Consider the following 13270-nt stretch of genomic DNA (forward strand, 5'->3'; position numbering starts at 1 on the left):
CTCCTAAACAAGGGAATTAATAATATTGATAAAAAAATTTCTTAAATATAAATGAGTTAATAAATAATTTCCGGAAGCAATGAATAATTCTCAATAAAAAGAAAATATTTTGCATTCGACATTTAATTAATAAAAGAAGTCAATAAACATTAAAAATATGAAATTATATTGGAATCTTTTATGGATTACTTTTGTATGATTACTTGGCGAAAATTTCATTGATGACGTTAAAAGAAATCACAAAGACATTTTTACAATTTGCAAAACGATATTTTTGGATTCCAGCGAATAGCCGTAATTAAGAGGAAAGCAACAAAACGTATACGGGAGTTACCCAACATTAGCCAAAAATATCCTTGTCGCGGGTGTAAGAATAGTTTGGGACGACATAAATATTTTCGGAGTTAGTGACCCGTCAAAACTCTCCAGAACTTTGTCGAGAGACTGACGCCTTGTAAGTATTGGCATCTGGAGCGATTTGTCCAAAAAATAAACTCCAGTTATAGTTTTAATATTACATTATACATATATCATTTCATTATCTGTGAATATACTCCTTGTAAATTTGATAATGTACAATCTTTTTAATCTTTGTTTAAGTGATTACATTTGCATGCAAAAATGTTGTTCTTTTTATATAAATCATAAGAAAAATTTAACATATATATATAAGTATATATTCACTGCATTATGAATATATTCTATGAGTATTATATATGACAGGGAAAAGTCGCCGATACTGTTATAGATCTTTTTAAAATATGCATATAAATCAACAATAAACATTCTTATAAATCATATTTAATCCTCAACCACAGCTATGAAAACTAAACTGGTCTAAAACGTTCTGTTTGAAGTACAGAATAAAAGTGAATGTTTTCCGGTAATCGATAAAGAAAAATTCAAAGCCTTTTTATCTTTAATTTAGCACTTTATAATATCAATCGTACAAATTATACAATTATCCAAAAATTTTTGTTTCGGATCCAAATGATCGAATCTGTAATTAATGCGGTTAAGAACTTGTGAATGGAGATATGTTAATATATGATAATTCCATTGCAGAATATTTACGTTAAATCATTTCCACACACATAATATACATAGATGTATAAATCTACAAATCAATATATCAATTATCTGTTCACAACAAACTTTATAATGCAATTAATATTTTCATATAGAAAATAAAATTATGTAAATTCAATTATATGAAAATTATTATCAAAAGTGTCTGAAATTTCATAAATGCTTAGACAAGATTTTCAAGGTTCTTAGGATATTATTATAACCGTCATCATAACGAACAGTACCAGTGGAAGAATTCCACATTACTTTCATTCAAACGTTGTGTGTATACATTCTTCTTGTATTAGTATTTTTTTTCTATAGATCATACCGCGTTGTGAGCCAAGCTTACGAATTGACGGAATTTTCCAGAACATTGGTAAGGTATACGAATGGGGGTATTGGGGGTAAGTCGTACCGTCGTGTGATGAATCGACGCTCATTGTTCGGTACACCGTTCGTGAGTGCGAACATCACCGTAATGTCTGAATTAATATTCACAGCAGCAGGTCTGCAGAACCTCTACAAGAGTTAGATTTTTCTATAAGATATAAAGTGAAAAATTGTAATTAAATTACTCACTCGTGTATACATAAAATCTATAAGTTTCTTTGAAAAGTAAGTAAGAGTTTATATTAAAAAATCATCTCTTTAATAATTAGATATGAAAGTTAATAGTCAGACATAAAAATGGAAGAAACGATAGCATTGATTAAATCATGCATAATTTCGAAGAAAGGCGGTGTACCAATTACAGATCTAAATGGTAAGAGTATTATTATTTTTTTGATTTAATTATTATTTTAATTTATATATTGTTAATAAATATTTGTATATAAGTAAAAAATATTAAACATATTTTAATATTTTCTTTATTTATATTAAATGTATATTATTATTTTCTTTACACACATATAAATAAATTAAATATTCTCTCTCTCTCCCTCTCTTCTCAATTAAAAAAAATCTTAGATTGATGAATAAACGCTTTGTGCTAATATAAGTATGACTGATTACTCCTATTTGTTTAAATAAAATTTGTAGAATATATCTCTTCTCAAATAAATTAGTTCACAAGCTGATTTCTTTAAGATTAATTTAAGAAATTGAAATGAAAATTACATTAAAATAAAATATTATAAAATTACTGTAATAATAAAATGATTTTATTATTTAAATCTGATAAAATATTAATTTATAAGAATATATCAGATTAAAAATTTTATACCGTACAAGATTATAAATTTAAGAATAAAAAAAGATTGCTTTTACAGATGAATTTCAAATTCTCGTCGGAGAATATATTCCGTATCGCAGATTAGGATTTTCGAGTCTCCGTGCATTTTTACAAACTATAGATGGTTTGGAGACAAGTTGGAACGATTTTGGTGAACAAACGTTAAGAATAAATGATTCTAAGATATCTCATATCGACAGACTTATACGCAAGCAAAAAATGGATTATTCAAAGACGAGAGTACGTTTATATGTAATTCGTATTTTACATAAATACGCAATAATAATTATATGGACTGAAAAGTCAAGAAATAATAACGTTTTATTTTAGAACAAATACTATAAACAGTTTATGCGAAATGGCAATCTTAGACACGACAACGATAACCGTAGAGAAAGGAACAGATTAATTTTTAATTCCAATCGAACCAATAGACGGAATCAAAATTTTGCTCAACGTCGTAATTTAAATTTATTTGGAACCAGTAAGATATTCAGTTTTAAATTTGTAGAGATAATAACATTTTACAATTTACGAAATTTTGTTCAATTTAGTTTTTATTTGTGCTTTCAGGAATTTTCTTATAGATTATACAATTTTAAGATTTTATCTGATTTATTGTTATTTCTTATTTATAACAATTTTTTATTTTATAATTTTATTTAACTCCATATTTTATAATTTAAGTTTTGGATTTTTTAATTTCATTGTAAATAAAGTTGTTTGGAATAATATCAGAGCTAGCGATCGTGTGTTTTACGAAAAAGATATTTTTTTTAATAAATAAGTTTAATTTGTTTTAGATGGCGTTTATAAAAAAGATTTTTTACATTCAGAAGAAGAAAATCATCATCCGATAGTAATAGAAACAAATCAAGTGAAAAAACATGTGAGTGTACTGTTAAACTTATTGTGCGTCAAGTAAAATTTTTTGAAAAGTATCGCAAGGTATTTAATGCTTTTTATGTTAATTATAACAGGACAGCATATATGAACCTATTGCAAACGGGCAACAATTACTCGGCGACGATTTCTTTCTACAGCTTGCGATACGAAATTTACATCTTCCTATTTGGAGATATAAGGGTATAATAAATAGTTTCTTTACAAAGTTTCTTGCAAGTCCCGTTTGTATTAAAATCTAAGAGTTGGTTTTGTTATAATTCTTTTTCTACTTAGAGAGAAGAAAATTACATTATTTCTTAAATTATTTAAAATTACATCATTTCTTAAATTATTGTTATCAAAAAGTAGTTAAAAAAATATGGAATAAATATATTAAAATAACTTTCAAGACAGAAAATAAATGTTATAAATTAAAATAAAAGCTGTAAATTTTGTATTTCATTATTACTTTGCAGATAGCTTAGCATTACATTGTGGATTGTGTATCTCCGGACAGACTATTAGCGACTGTACTCGGGCTTTGAGAAATATTAATACCATTTCTAATCGTGTCGTGATTTTACTTGGTTCGGCTGATGTTTATAACGTAAGTTAATTTGACTTTGCTCTCCTCGTATATACAGATTGCACGCAGCTAAACGTATCAAGAAGTAAATTGAATGTAAATATTATCTAATGTGTGATGCTTACTCTAGGACAAATCTCTGAAAAAAATGACAACATAGGGGGGGATATAGAAAGCCTTTGATAAATTGAAATTCATTATTATGTTTGTATTTGTAAAATACAACAAAATCAGATTTTCATTAAATATTCGATTTTCTTCAGAACGCCACTTGCGAGGAAATGGTATACGATATGACGGAACTCTTGCAAGTCCTCCGGTCTAAATTTCATCTTTCAAATACAGCCATCACTATCTGTACTCTTCCACCTTTGGCTAACCTTAGCATTTACGCTCATAAGAATCAAAGTATGGCGTTGCTTTCCTTCAACAATTGGATAAGATCTCTGACGGATGATCCGTCTAAAAGAGATCCGTCTTTTATCAACTATTCTGTAATAGATTTATACGAAAAATTCTGCTTTGATGAAACGTACGTCACAAACTACGATTGGTATCAAACGTAAGTACATCAAGTAATTTAGTTTCTTCTAGATTTACAATCTTTTATGTTTTTTTCATCTGTTTAATACTTTTATCAGTTTAATTCTTCCGTCTGTTTAAAATTAATTGTTGCTTTAACTATCAAAATGTTTTAAAAGTTCTTGAATTATAATCGTTCAAAAAAAAATTGGTTCTTGCAATGTAAATTTTTCATGAAAGAAAAAATAAAAAACAAATTTTTTATCTTACTTAAGTTCAAATAACATGTTCATATATAGAATTTTAATTTAAAGCTTGATTATGGAAAAGTATGATATTAAAAGAAAAATTTTATTGAAAAACAATTTTTATATACATATAATTTTGTAAATATTCGTTTTTCATGTATAGTAAATAATTTTATATCTCATACAATACGTTTATTGGTGATTTTTAGCCAAGCGCGTAGAGTATCCGGCACCAAACATTCCTATGTGCTGTGGAACATGAAGGGACGAAAGCGAGCTATAAGCCTCATCTGCGAAGAGGAAGTCACAGATCAATCCAGAAGTCCCAGCTCGTTGTCGATGCAATGAGTTCTCTGGGATCTTCTGTATATATAAACGCCCTATAAGAAAAGAAGCAGAACGATACCATAGAAGCCTTATTCGTCGTTTACGACGAAGAACGCTTTATTGAGGAACATCTATGTGTATCCTCCTGCTTTCTTCGTAGATGTGTGCCTAAATATCGCAAACAAGTCCTGATTTATGTTCGAGACTATTCTGTCTATTAAGAAAAAAAAAAATTGTATAACATCATCCGGATCAATCGTTTCATTGTCTAATGTCTAATCGAGCAGCCGTTTCGCACGAGAAATTAGTTCAACGAACAATCGCCGGATATACGGTCCCTGCTTTACTATAAAGTAACTAAGCAGGAAGAGGTAATACATATGTTTTGTACACACATGTGTACAAATGTAGTTTAAATATCTCTGTTTTCAAATAGACGCCAAGTTAATCGGCAAATTTAATTTCGTTTATTCACGTCTCAAGGAAATTGTTATTGACTCACATCAGTCTTCTTTCAATTTAAATGAAGTATTAAGATATCTCCTATTCGCGATTTAGAGTTTACCCGCTTCACGGCATGGAAATGATTAAACAACAGTTCGATAACAAGCTCGTGTTTAAGTATTGAAAAAGTATGGTGCATTTTTATAATTAAATGCGGGTAATTTAAAAATGACACGCATACTTTCTTTTTAAAATCTTAACTTTTCTTAGTAAATGAAATGTACGAGCGAATTTTAATCGCATTCCTTGCCACGAGTTTAAGATTCACTTTTCTGCGATTACATAGTTTCCCACATTTAAATAGCAATTAAATTGATGTAAAAGATTCATTTCTCTATCAATTTCTGAATATTACAATTATCATAGATTTAATAAAGGTCAATTATTTTCAACGTTAATAAATTAACGTATTTTCATGAAACATGATCAAACGAAATTTAATAAATTACAATTATGTGATATATAAACTCTTATAAAGAGATGTAATTATGAGAAGGAATATTCAAAGAGGTGCAGATCACGTTTTTCTTTATGTGTGTGTGTATGTAAATTATTTAATTGTTTGAAATATTAGCTTTTATAATGTATTTTAATAAGTACTAGCGTTTTACATGTGTTTAATATGTGCAAGCAAGTTTAAAAAATATAATATTACGTTAAAAAGAAATTGAATAGTAAATTAATTTCATAGTTCAAATGAAATTGAATTATTTAAAAGTGATTATTATCATAATGCCAAATTCCAATTGCGAAGAAAATTTATGGAATGAGCAAAATAATTGATTTTGAAAATCATTTCTTTGATTAAGGCTTAGGAAAAATAGCCTTCATGATTTAAAGAACGGAGAATTTTTAATTTCAAAGTTTATAAATTGAAAATGTAGCGTGTTCAAATCAGTCTTGAATCATCTTTAGGAATGAATGCGAGAGGTCTTTTAGCGGAAAGAAAAATATGTTTATTGATATAATAAGACGTGCAATAAAAAGATTGTGATAGTAATTGTTAGAGATTGTAAATGGTATTAATAACACAATATAACACGCTATAAATATGTAAATTCAATTTGTAATTTTGATAATGTATATGATAAATAGACGCGCGCGTCAATTGTAATGGGGTGCACGTATTGTGATCAATAAATCACGAATACATATAATTCATTTATCTTTCTTCTATAAATCCTACTTTAGACGATCATCATATAATTCGCGTTAGAGATTTTACAGGATAGAATTCTATTTATAATTATTATAAATTATTCTAGAAAATAATTAATTCAAATAGAAAGCTAAATCTTCTAATTAGAAATCAGAGATAATATCAGAGATAACATCTTTATCCACTTGTATAGAAATGATATATATCAGCACTGGCTAATTAATCATTTATATTTTGAGTAATGAAAATGTTATTATTAGTGTTTTTAATACTGAAAATAAGTGACTTATAATTGACCAGTATTAGTGTTAACTAAATTTCTATAAGGGTAAGTTAATAACATTTTTTAAATTGTCATTAACTTTTAAATAATTAATAATCTATTAAAAAACTTAGCTTTAGTCAAAAATTTTACACATCCTTTTTCAAAAATGATCATCATTCATGTATCTTCTTTGATCACAAAATTATGAGAATACATATTCGATATATCTGTTTGGAAATAAGAATAAGTAAAAGAGAGAGGGGAATCTAGAATGTGGACATGCGCGGGAGCCACCGGCGAGGGTAAAGTATAAAGTTTAGATTTCAGACATTTCGGTTAGCCATCGTAGGGGATTGTTGTGTAGGTGTAGGAGGATCGGAGAGAGTAACAAAGTTATATCCGTGCAATGAAATAAAAAGGACGTTATAATATATAAGAACAATATAGTAAGTAATAATATGATTAAAAAAGAGTGGTTAGGAGATTAATCTAAGATGAAATATCTGGGAAAGAGATATATACATTTACAAAGGAATAATTGAGGTTAGGAATACAGGGAAGAGATCAATCTCCTTAATTAAGATAATTATTGTATATATGTATATAATTATTAAACATCTTATTTGATTGATATAAATTAAGCGCAAAAATAAATGCAAATATTAATCTTTCAACAAATATATATCATTTATCGTCATTGTAAAATATTATTTAGAGAAATTCATATAATTTAATTTTTTGGTGTATCCTTCTTTTGATAAAAATTCTAATAATTAAGAGAATATAAGTAATTACTAAATTTTATTTGAAAGAGTCTATCATTTTAGTAAAAAATATGCTGTCTTTCACAAAATGACTATATTTTATATATACTTTGTAAAAGATATACAATTTTTATACAAAAATGTTAAATTTTATTTTTATTTACAACATAAATAATTCAAAAATATGTGTGCAGATAAATATGAGTGCAATTTCCACTGGTAATTATCTAAAGAGAGATCTGAGAAGTATGTTTGCTATACGAAACAACTGTATTAATGAAGAAACTACATTCTGTCAACAAGATAATTTACATCAGTCTTTGAATACACTGAATGAAGTAATGAGATTATAGACATAGCCAATAATCTTATTAAAATATGCGTATGTTTGATATTAATTGATGTCTAAATCTATAGGAATTTGAATCATTCGGTATCTCATCGGTAACCATAAATAATGATTTGCAAACCTTAGAATCATTGAAAGACCTATCTGTACAAGTAATAAATGCTGCTTGGAAAATGATACATAAACATAGATACTTAATGCGATTGCACGATCAATTGATTGATTTAAATCATAAAACTGTTAATGATAATGTTAATCTTAAGGTAAGTTTGCTTTTACTTAAAACATGAATAAGTACTGAGACATTTTATATTATTTCACGCTGCACAGTAAAATGATTGGTAAGTATGTGAAAATTAAATATACTACTTATTATATAATTTTAAATTGTAGTGTTCAATTATAAATTTATTTGTAGAATCATGTAAAGCGTCTAAAGGAAGATATACAAAAGAAAGAAGATATGATATGTAAAGCAGAGGAAAGAGAAAGAAGATTAAATGTTAAATGTGAGGATGCATCACGTAATCTGAAGAAGGAAAGAGACGAGGTACGATTTGTTTAAAATAAAACTGGTATTGATTGATTTGAATAATTTACAAAAATTAAAATATAATATCTGATATACAGATACGAAAACTAAAGAAACAAGTTCAGTTTAAAGAAACTCAACACGAGCATGAAATAAGAAGAATCACGCAGAGTAGTCAGAAGCTCCAAGAGCAGTTACAAAAGTCTGCTGGTTAGTAAATATCACGTGTTTGTTATTAATTTTTTTTTAATGTGCGACTTTATGTTTTTTTTGTTCTGTATTTACGTAATATATACAATATTATAATATACAGAGTCTATCTGAATTTTAATTAGTTAATGAATGGCTTCATTATTCTCAAATAAAATTGTTTTTATACGAAGATGAATGCAACCAGTTCAACTTTGTTGCATAGCGAATTGCTTAGTAGCCAGGGATTAGCATTCAACTTGTTATATAGTTATAGAAAACACTTTGTATACATGTTACATAGAACATGTTTGGTGCTTAATGCATACCGTCTCTAATAGTACAATTTATTAACGCAATATTGGTCTAACATATCTTCAATATTAATATTTAGCGAATATATCGTCGATGAATTGTGCTAATAGAGGTGAATATGATCATAATCATATACTATGTGATAAAATTCGAGATAATGTACAATGATTTTTTTGCCGGTATAGGTTCTTTTACACCAAGAGATAAATTATTACAAAAAATGCATGAGAAGGAGCTAATTTCATACAAACAAACTATTTGTCGTTTGGAAGAAAACAATAGGCATATGTTGGAAGAAATTAATAATCTGAAAGAAGCGCTGGAATTACATAAAACTGGAATTGCTTTACATATTGAAGCATCTGGAGTTTGGACCAATGAAGATATTTAAGCATCAGATGTAATTGATATTTATAATTTATTTATAACTTGGACGATGAAAAAGTGTGTACAATTATTAACGATTGTGTATATTCCTAATAATACAGCAATACGGATTTTTGTGTTAATATCGCTTTTTGTAAACAGAGCTTTAAGTAGTTTGAATAAGTTTTGTTAATTTGTATATTAAAGTATATTAGAAAGATTTTGTTTAAAATTTTTAAATGAAATAAAGGTGCTTTGTGATTTCCTAACTCATATATACATTTCATGTTTTAACATAGATCTATTCTCTTTACTTACTCTTTTCCTTCTTACAATTGTAATTAAATGAGCAGTAATTATATTTTTGAAAGAATAAGAATATACAAATCAATCAAAAAGAAACCGGACTAGGCCTATAAAAATTTGAATATTTACTTAATTAAATTTAGCTATTTTCAAAGTAGTAGGTTCCTTTTACATATATAACTAATATTAAACAAAGAATAGATTGAGGATTAAATGGAAGATAAAAATGTTTTCCTCTATAGCTCATAAAGGAAAACCAAGTGATTGGAACATCATAACGTAATACTTATTATTTGATTTTTCGTTTTTCACAGAAAATGTAAATATCATTATTTATCCAGTGTTATTATCAAATTTATTTTTGTTTTTCTTTATATTTCTCTATATAAAATTCTTTGTATCACATGTGGAATCGTAGAATCCAAAAATGAATTCGAGTTTTTCGTTTAACAAACAACTGCATTTTATCACTAATTGTAAGTTATTCAGTGTCTCTACAGTATATGATTTAATGTTCAAAAATATCTAAATGCTGTTTATATTATTAAAGTTATTTTATATTTTGATCACAATATTGAATCGAGATTGACTTTTCACGAACCAGTTTTATATAGTCAGACTCAGATTATAAGATCATATGTTGGTATTACAACATAGTGAAGGCATCAAAGATAGCGTATAAATATGAACTCTGTTAACAAGAAAACGTATATTGTATAGACGTGGATAAGACACGAAGCCTGTCCGCTACTTATTGAACATTTGCAGTTGCCTGCTTTGCAAACCGTATTGTTTCGAATCGTGAGAAATTCCGTGAGAGGTTCTCCACGCTGATCGTTTCCTGGATAAGCTATTTCATTCGGTAGTCTGTTATCTGTGCTATCGATGCTCCTCGAACTGAGCCTTAGAGTGCTCTTGCCATCCGCGCAAATGCCGTTTATCACGATGGCAGTCGTGGTTACCAAGTTCATGCTCACATTCGAAAAAATGTTGTTTTTCACGATGGCGACATCGCCTTGGATGGACATTAGCCCCGGTTTCTGCATTTCGAACTTGGAGCCAATGATCTCGATGTTTAAGAAATTGGCGAAATTCAAGGTTTCCATGACATTATGCAGCTTACTGTTCACTATGCGCAACTTCGTGCCCTTCTCGGAAACGTTTAGGCAGTATACCCGCTCAATCGTAACGTTCCTCATGATGAAATGCGAGATATTGATATAGGCAAACTCTTCCTCAAGAGTTTCGATGAACGCATCCTCGATCGTAAGCGTATCAATAGCTTTCAAATTCGTGAATGTGTGGCTCGCTATCATCGGTATCCGACCAATGTTCGAAAGTTTCAACAGTTTCATATGACTTGACGATAAGAAGACGTCAAAATTCAAGTTGCCACTGATATTTTGAACTATTACTTCCTCGATATTACTCGCCTCCGGAAAACTGGAGTAATGGAGGTTCGCTGAAACGCATCCTGTGACCGACACACTGAGAGTGTTCATGTAATTGTATGCTTCTGGTAGAAAAAATTCCTAAAAAATTAAATCCAATTAAGCGCACACTACACTCTCAACTATTTCACACTTATCTTGTGTCCTTCCATCTTCAGGAGACACGATAGTATCTCAGCGATAAGACAAGCGATGCGTCATGACGCGAGACATTGCCGTGCTTCTTTTATATTTTATTTCAACATTTTTACGAAGAGATAATTATCACCACGTACACTGTTTGATAATGTTATTTCAAAGCTAATAAAAAAAGTAGGACGAAAAGAAAATCGCCGTAAAAATGTTGAGATTTCTAATCCTGATCTCGCAAAATAAGTGAGAACGATCAATTAAAATATTAGTTTAAATTATAAAATAAATTTATCATTCTACATTGGCAAGTGACTGCTTATGACCCTTATCAAAAAATAGACGTGTTGATAATTATATAGTTATAACATCTTGCATAACGTCATCCGTCTATATGATGCTATCAAAATCAGCTGCAATTTTTGTAGGAGAAGACAATGTCTTCTCCTTAAATGAAATTTCTTCAAACGAAAATATTCGTCGTCCTTAATACTTTTATTGCTTTATTCTTTCAAACAATAATTGTTTTAGAAAATTAATTTTATCCATATTATTAAATACTATTGGGATTTAGTTGAAGTCACTATAAGTTCGTTATTTATTGCTGAACTGCACTAAAACTTTTCATTTTTATTAAATATCAAAAATGTACTTATTTTACTTTAAATATATAAAGAGTGTACATACATTAAGTCAACTATAAAAATCAGATATATCCTCTTATATATATAGTTTTAGAGGTTCTAGATATTCGATTTGAAGTTATTGAAATTGTCGCAAAATACGTTTGTGTCTTTCGATCTTAAATCTTACAATGTAGACGAAATTGTTTTCTTTTTAGTTATATTTAATTAAAAAAATTAATTATACACTGCCAAGGAAGAGTTTGACAAGAGTTTGACTCAAACTTGACTATAATCAAAAGTATAATCTCTTGTAATTCTTTCGTCATTGTAAAAATATTTGTAATTCTAAAATTACTAATTCCCTAATATTTTTGCAAAAAAAAATAATTGACATTCATTACATCTGCACAAATTGGCGATTTATTTCAAGATTGTCCTATGCATAAATATTTATTGAAACGAAATACAAGTAAAGTGCAGAGATTATGGCGATATGATAATAAAGATGTTAATCAGTATACCTCGTTTCCGATGCAGCTACACGTAATCCACCTTTCATTATGAACTTGGCATTGTTCGTTGATATTATTTGCAGTTGCGAACAATACTGCAATGAGTATTACAGCGAGTAGGGTCATTCCCATATTCAACGTACACGCTGTATATCTGAGCATAAAATCTCACCATCGATTGTACTCGCGCTAAAATTAGAAAGGGAAATGTTTCATTTCTGATTGATAAGAATATATACACAACTGGATTATTCTATGACTAAAAGGGGCTTTTCCTTTTAAATGGACAATAAATGGTTTTTTATTAAACGTAGATATGTGTATTACGAATAAATATTAATTATTTGCAAGTAAATGAGAATTAAAAGCGAACATATTAACATGTTGATTGCTGAATATGAATTATTTTGTAATTTGCAATGTACAGAGAAGCGACAATTATGAATTATCATGTAGCTGATATTTAGGACACAATGTTAAATATGAATGCTCTCATAAATGTAATAAATGTGATAAATATAAATAAAAAATATTGTCTAAAGTAGAAACAAAAAATTATTCTGGTGTCACAGAACAGAATTTTTATTGATACAAAGCATTAATGCAAAAAGCTTCTATAACAGAACATATTTTTAGAGATAATAATAAAATTTTATTATGAATTTTGATAAAAAATAGATATAATTAAATAGCATATTAAATATATATATATATAGTATACTCATATAATTTATACTTTAATATTTACAAGTTATTATAATACAAGTACATTAAGTTTGATAGTAATAAAAGATAACATATTTTTATATATTGGGGACAAAAAATGAAAAAGAAATGCTCTCACCATACTTTTGAATTTGGCAGTTTTCCGTACAGTAAAACTAAACTTTATAGATTTCCATCGTCGTCTTTGTACTTAAAATCCGTTTT

The 13270-nt window shown here is 28.1% G+C and overlaps 3 protein-coding genes across 3 annotated transcripts; 2 read left to right on the top strand and 1 right to left on the bottom strand.

Moving 5' to 3' along the window:
- The first annotated feature begins 1671 nt into the window (after window positions 1-1671).
- On the top strand, window positions 1672-5665 carry LOC108725930 (uncharacterized). Its single transcript, XM_018453247.1, has 8 exons — window positions 1672-1834; window positions 2343-2545; window positions 2636-2789; window positions 3109-3194; window positions 3286-3391; window positions 3667-3797; window positions 4040-4338; window positions 4756-5665. The coding sequence occupies exons 1-8, from the start codon at window positions 1759-1761 to the stop codon at window positions 4892-4894; spliced, it is 1194 nt and encodes a 397-aa protein (XP_018308749.1). The 5' UTR covers window positions 1672-1758; the 3' UTR covers window positions 4895-5665.
- A 1468-nt stretch (window positions 5666-7133) lies between these two features.
- Window positions 7134-9474, top strand: LOC108725931 (afadin- and alpha-actinin-binding protein). The gene is made up of 6 exons (XM_018453248.1): window positions 7134-7247; window positions 7760-7903; window positions 7983-8177; window positions 8333-8464; window positions 8545-8656; window positions 9136-9474. Exons 2-6 carry the CDS (start codon window positions 7766-7768, stop codon window positions 9339-9341), a joined length of 783 nt encoding a protein of 260 aa, XP_018308750.1. The 5' UTR covers window positions 7134-7247; window positions 7760-7765; the 3' UTR covers window positions 9342-9474.
- Window positions 9475-10159: 685 nt separating this feature from the next.
- LOC108725932 (uncharacterized) lies at window positions 10160-13241 on the bottom strand. The gene is made up of 3 exons (XM_018453249.1): window positions 13185-13241; window positions 12350-12529; window positions 10160-11154 (listed from the first exon to the last, which is right to left on the bottom strand). Exons 2-3 carry the CDS (start codon window positions 12500-12502, stop codon window positions 10288-10290), a joined length of 1020 nt encoding a protein of 339 aa, XP_018308751.1. The 5' UTR covers window positions 12503-12529; window positions 13185-13241; the 3' UTR covers window positions 10160-10287.
- Window positions 13242-13270: the final 29 nt, after the last annotated feature.

The sequence above is a fragment of the Mycetomoellerius zeteki genome, unplaced genomic scaffold (genome assembly GCF_001594055.1).
Source record: "Mycetomoellerius zeteki isolate Tzet28-1 unplaced genomic scaffold, Tzet1.0 scaffold369, whole genome shotgun sequence".
NCBI lineage: Eukaryota > Metazoa > Arthropoda > Insecta > Hymenoptera > Formicidae > Mycetomoellerius > Mycetomoellerius zeteki.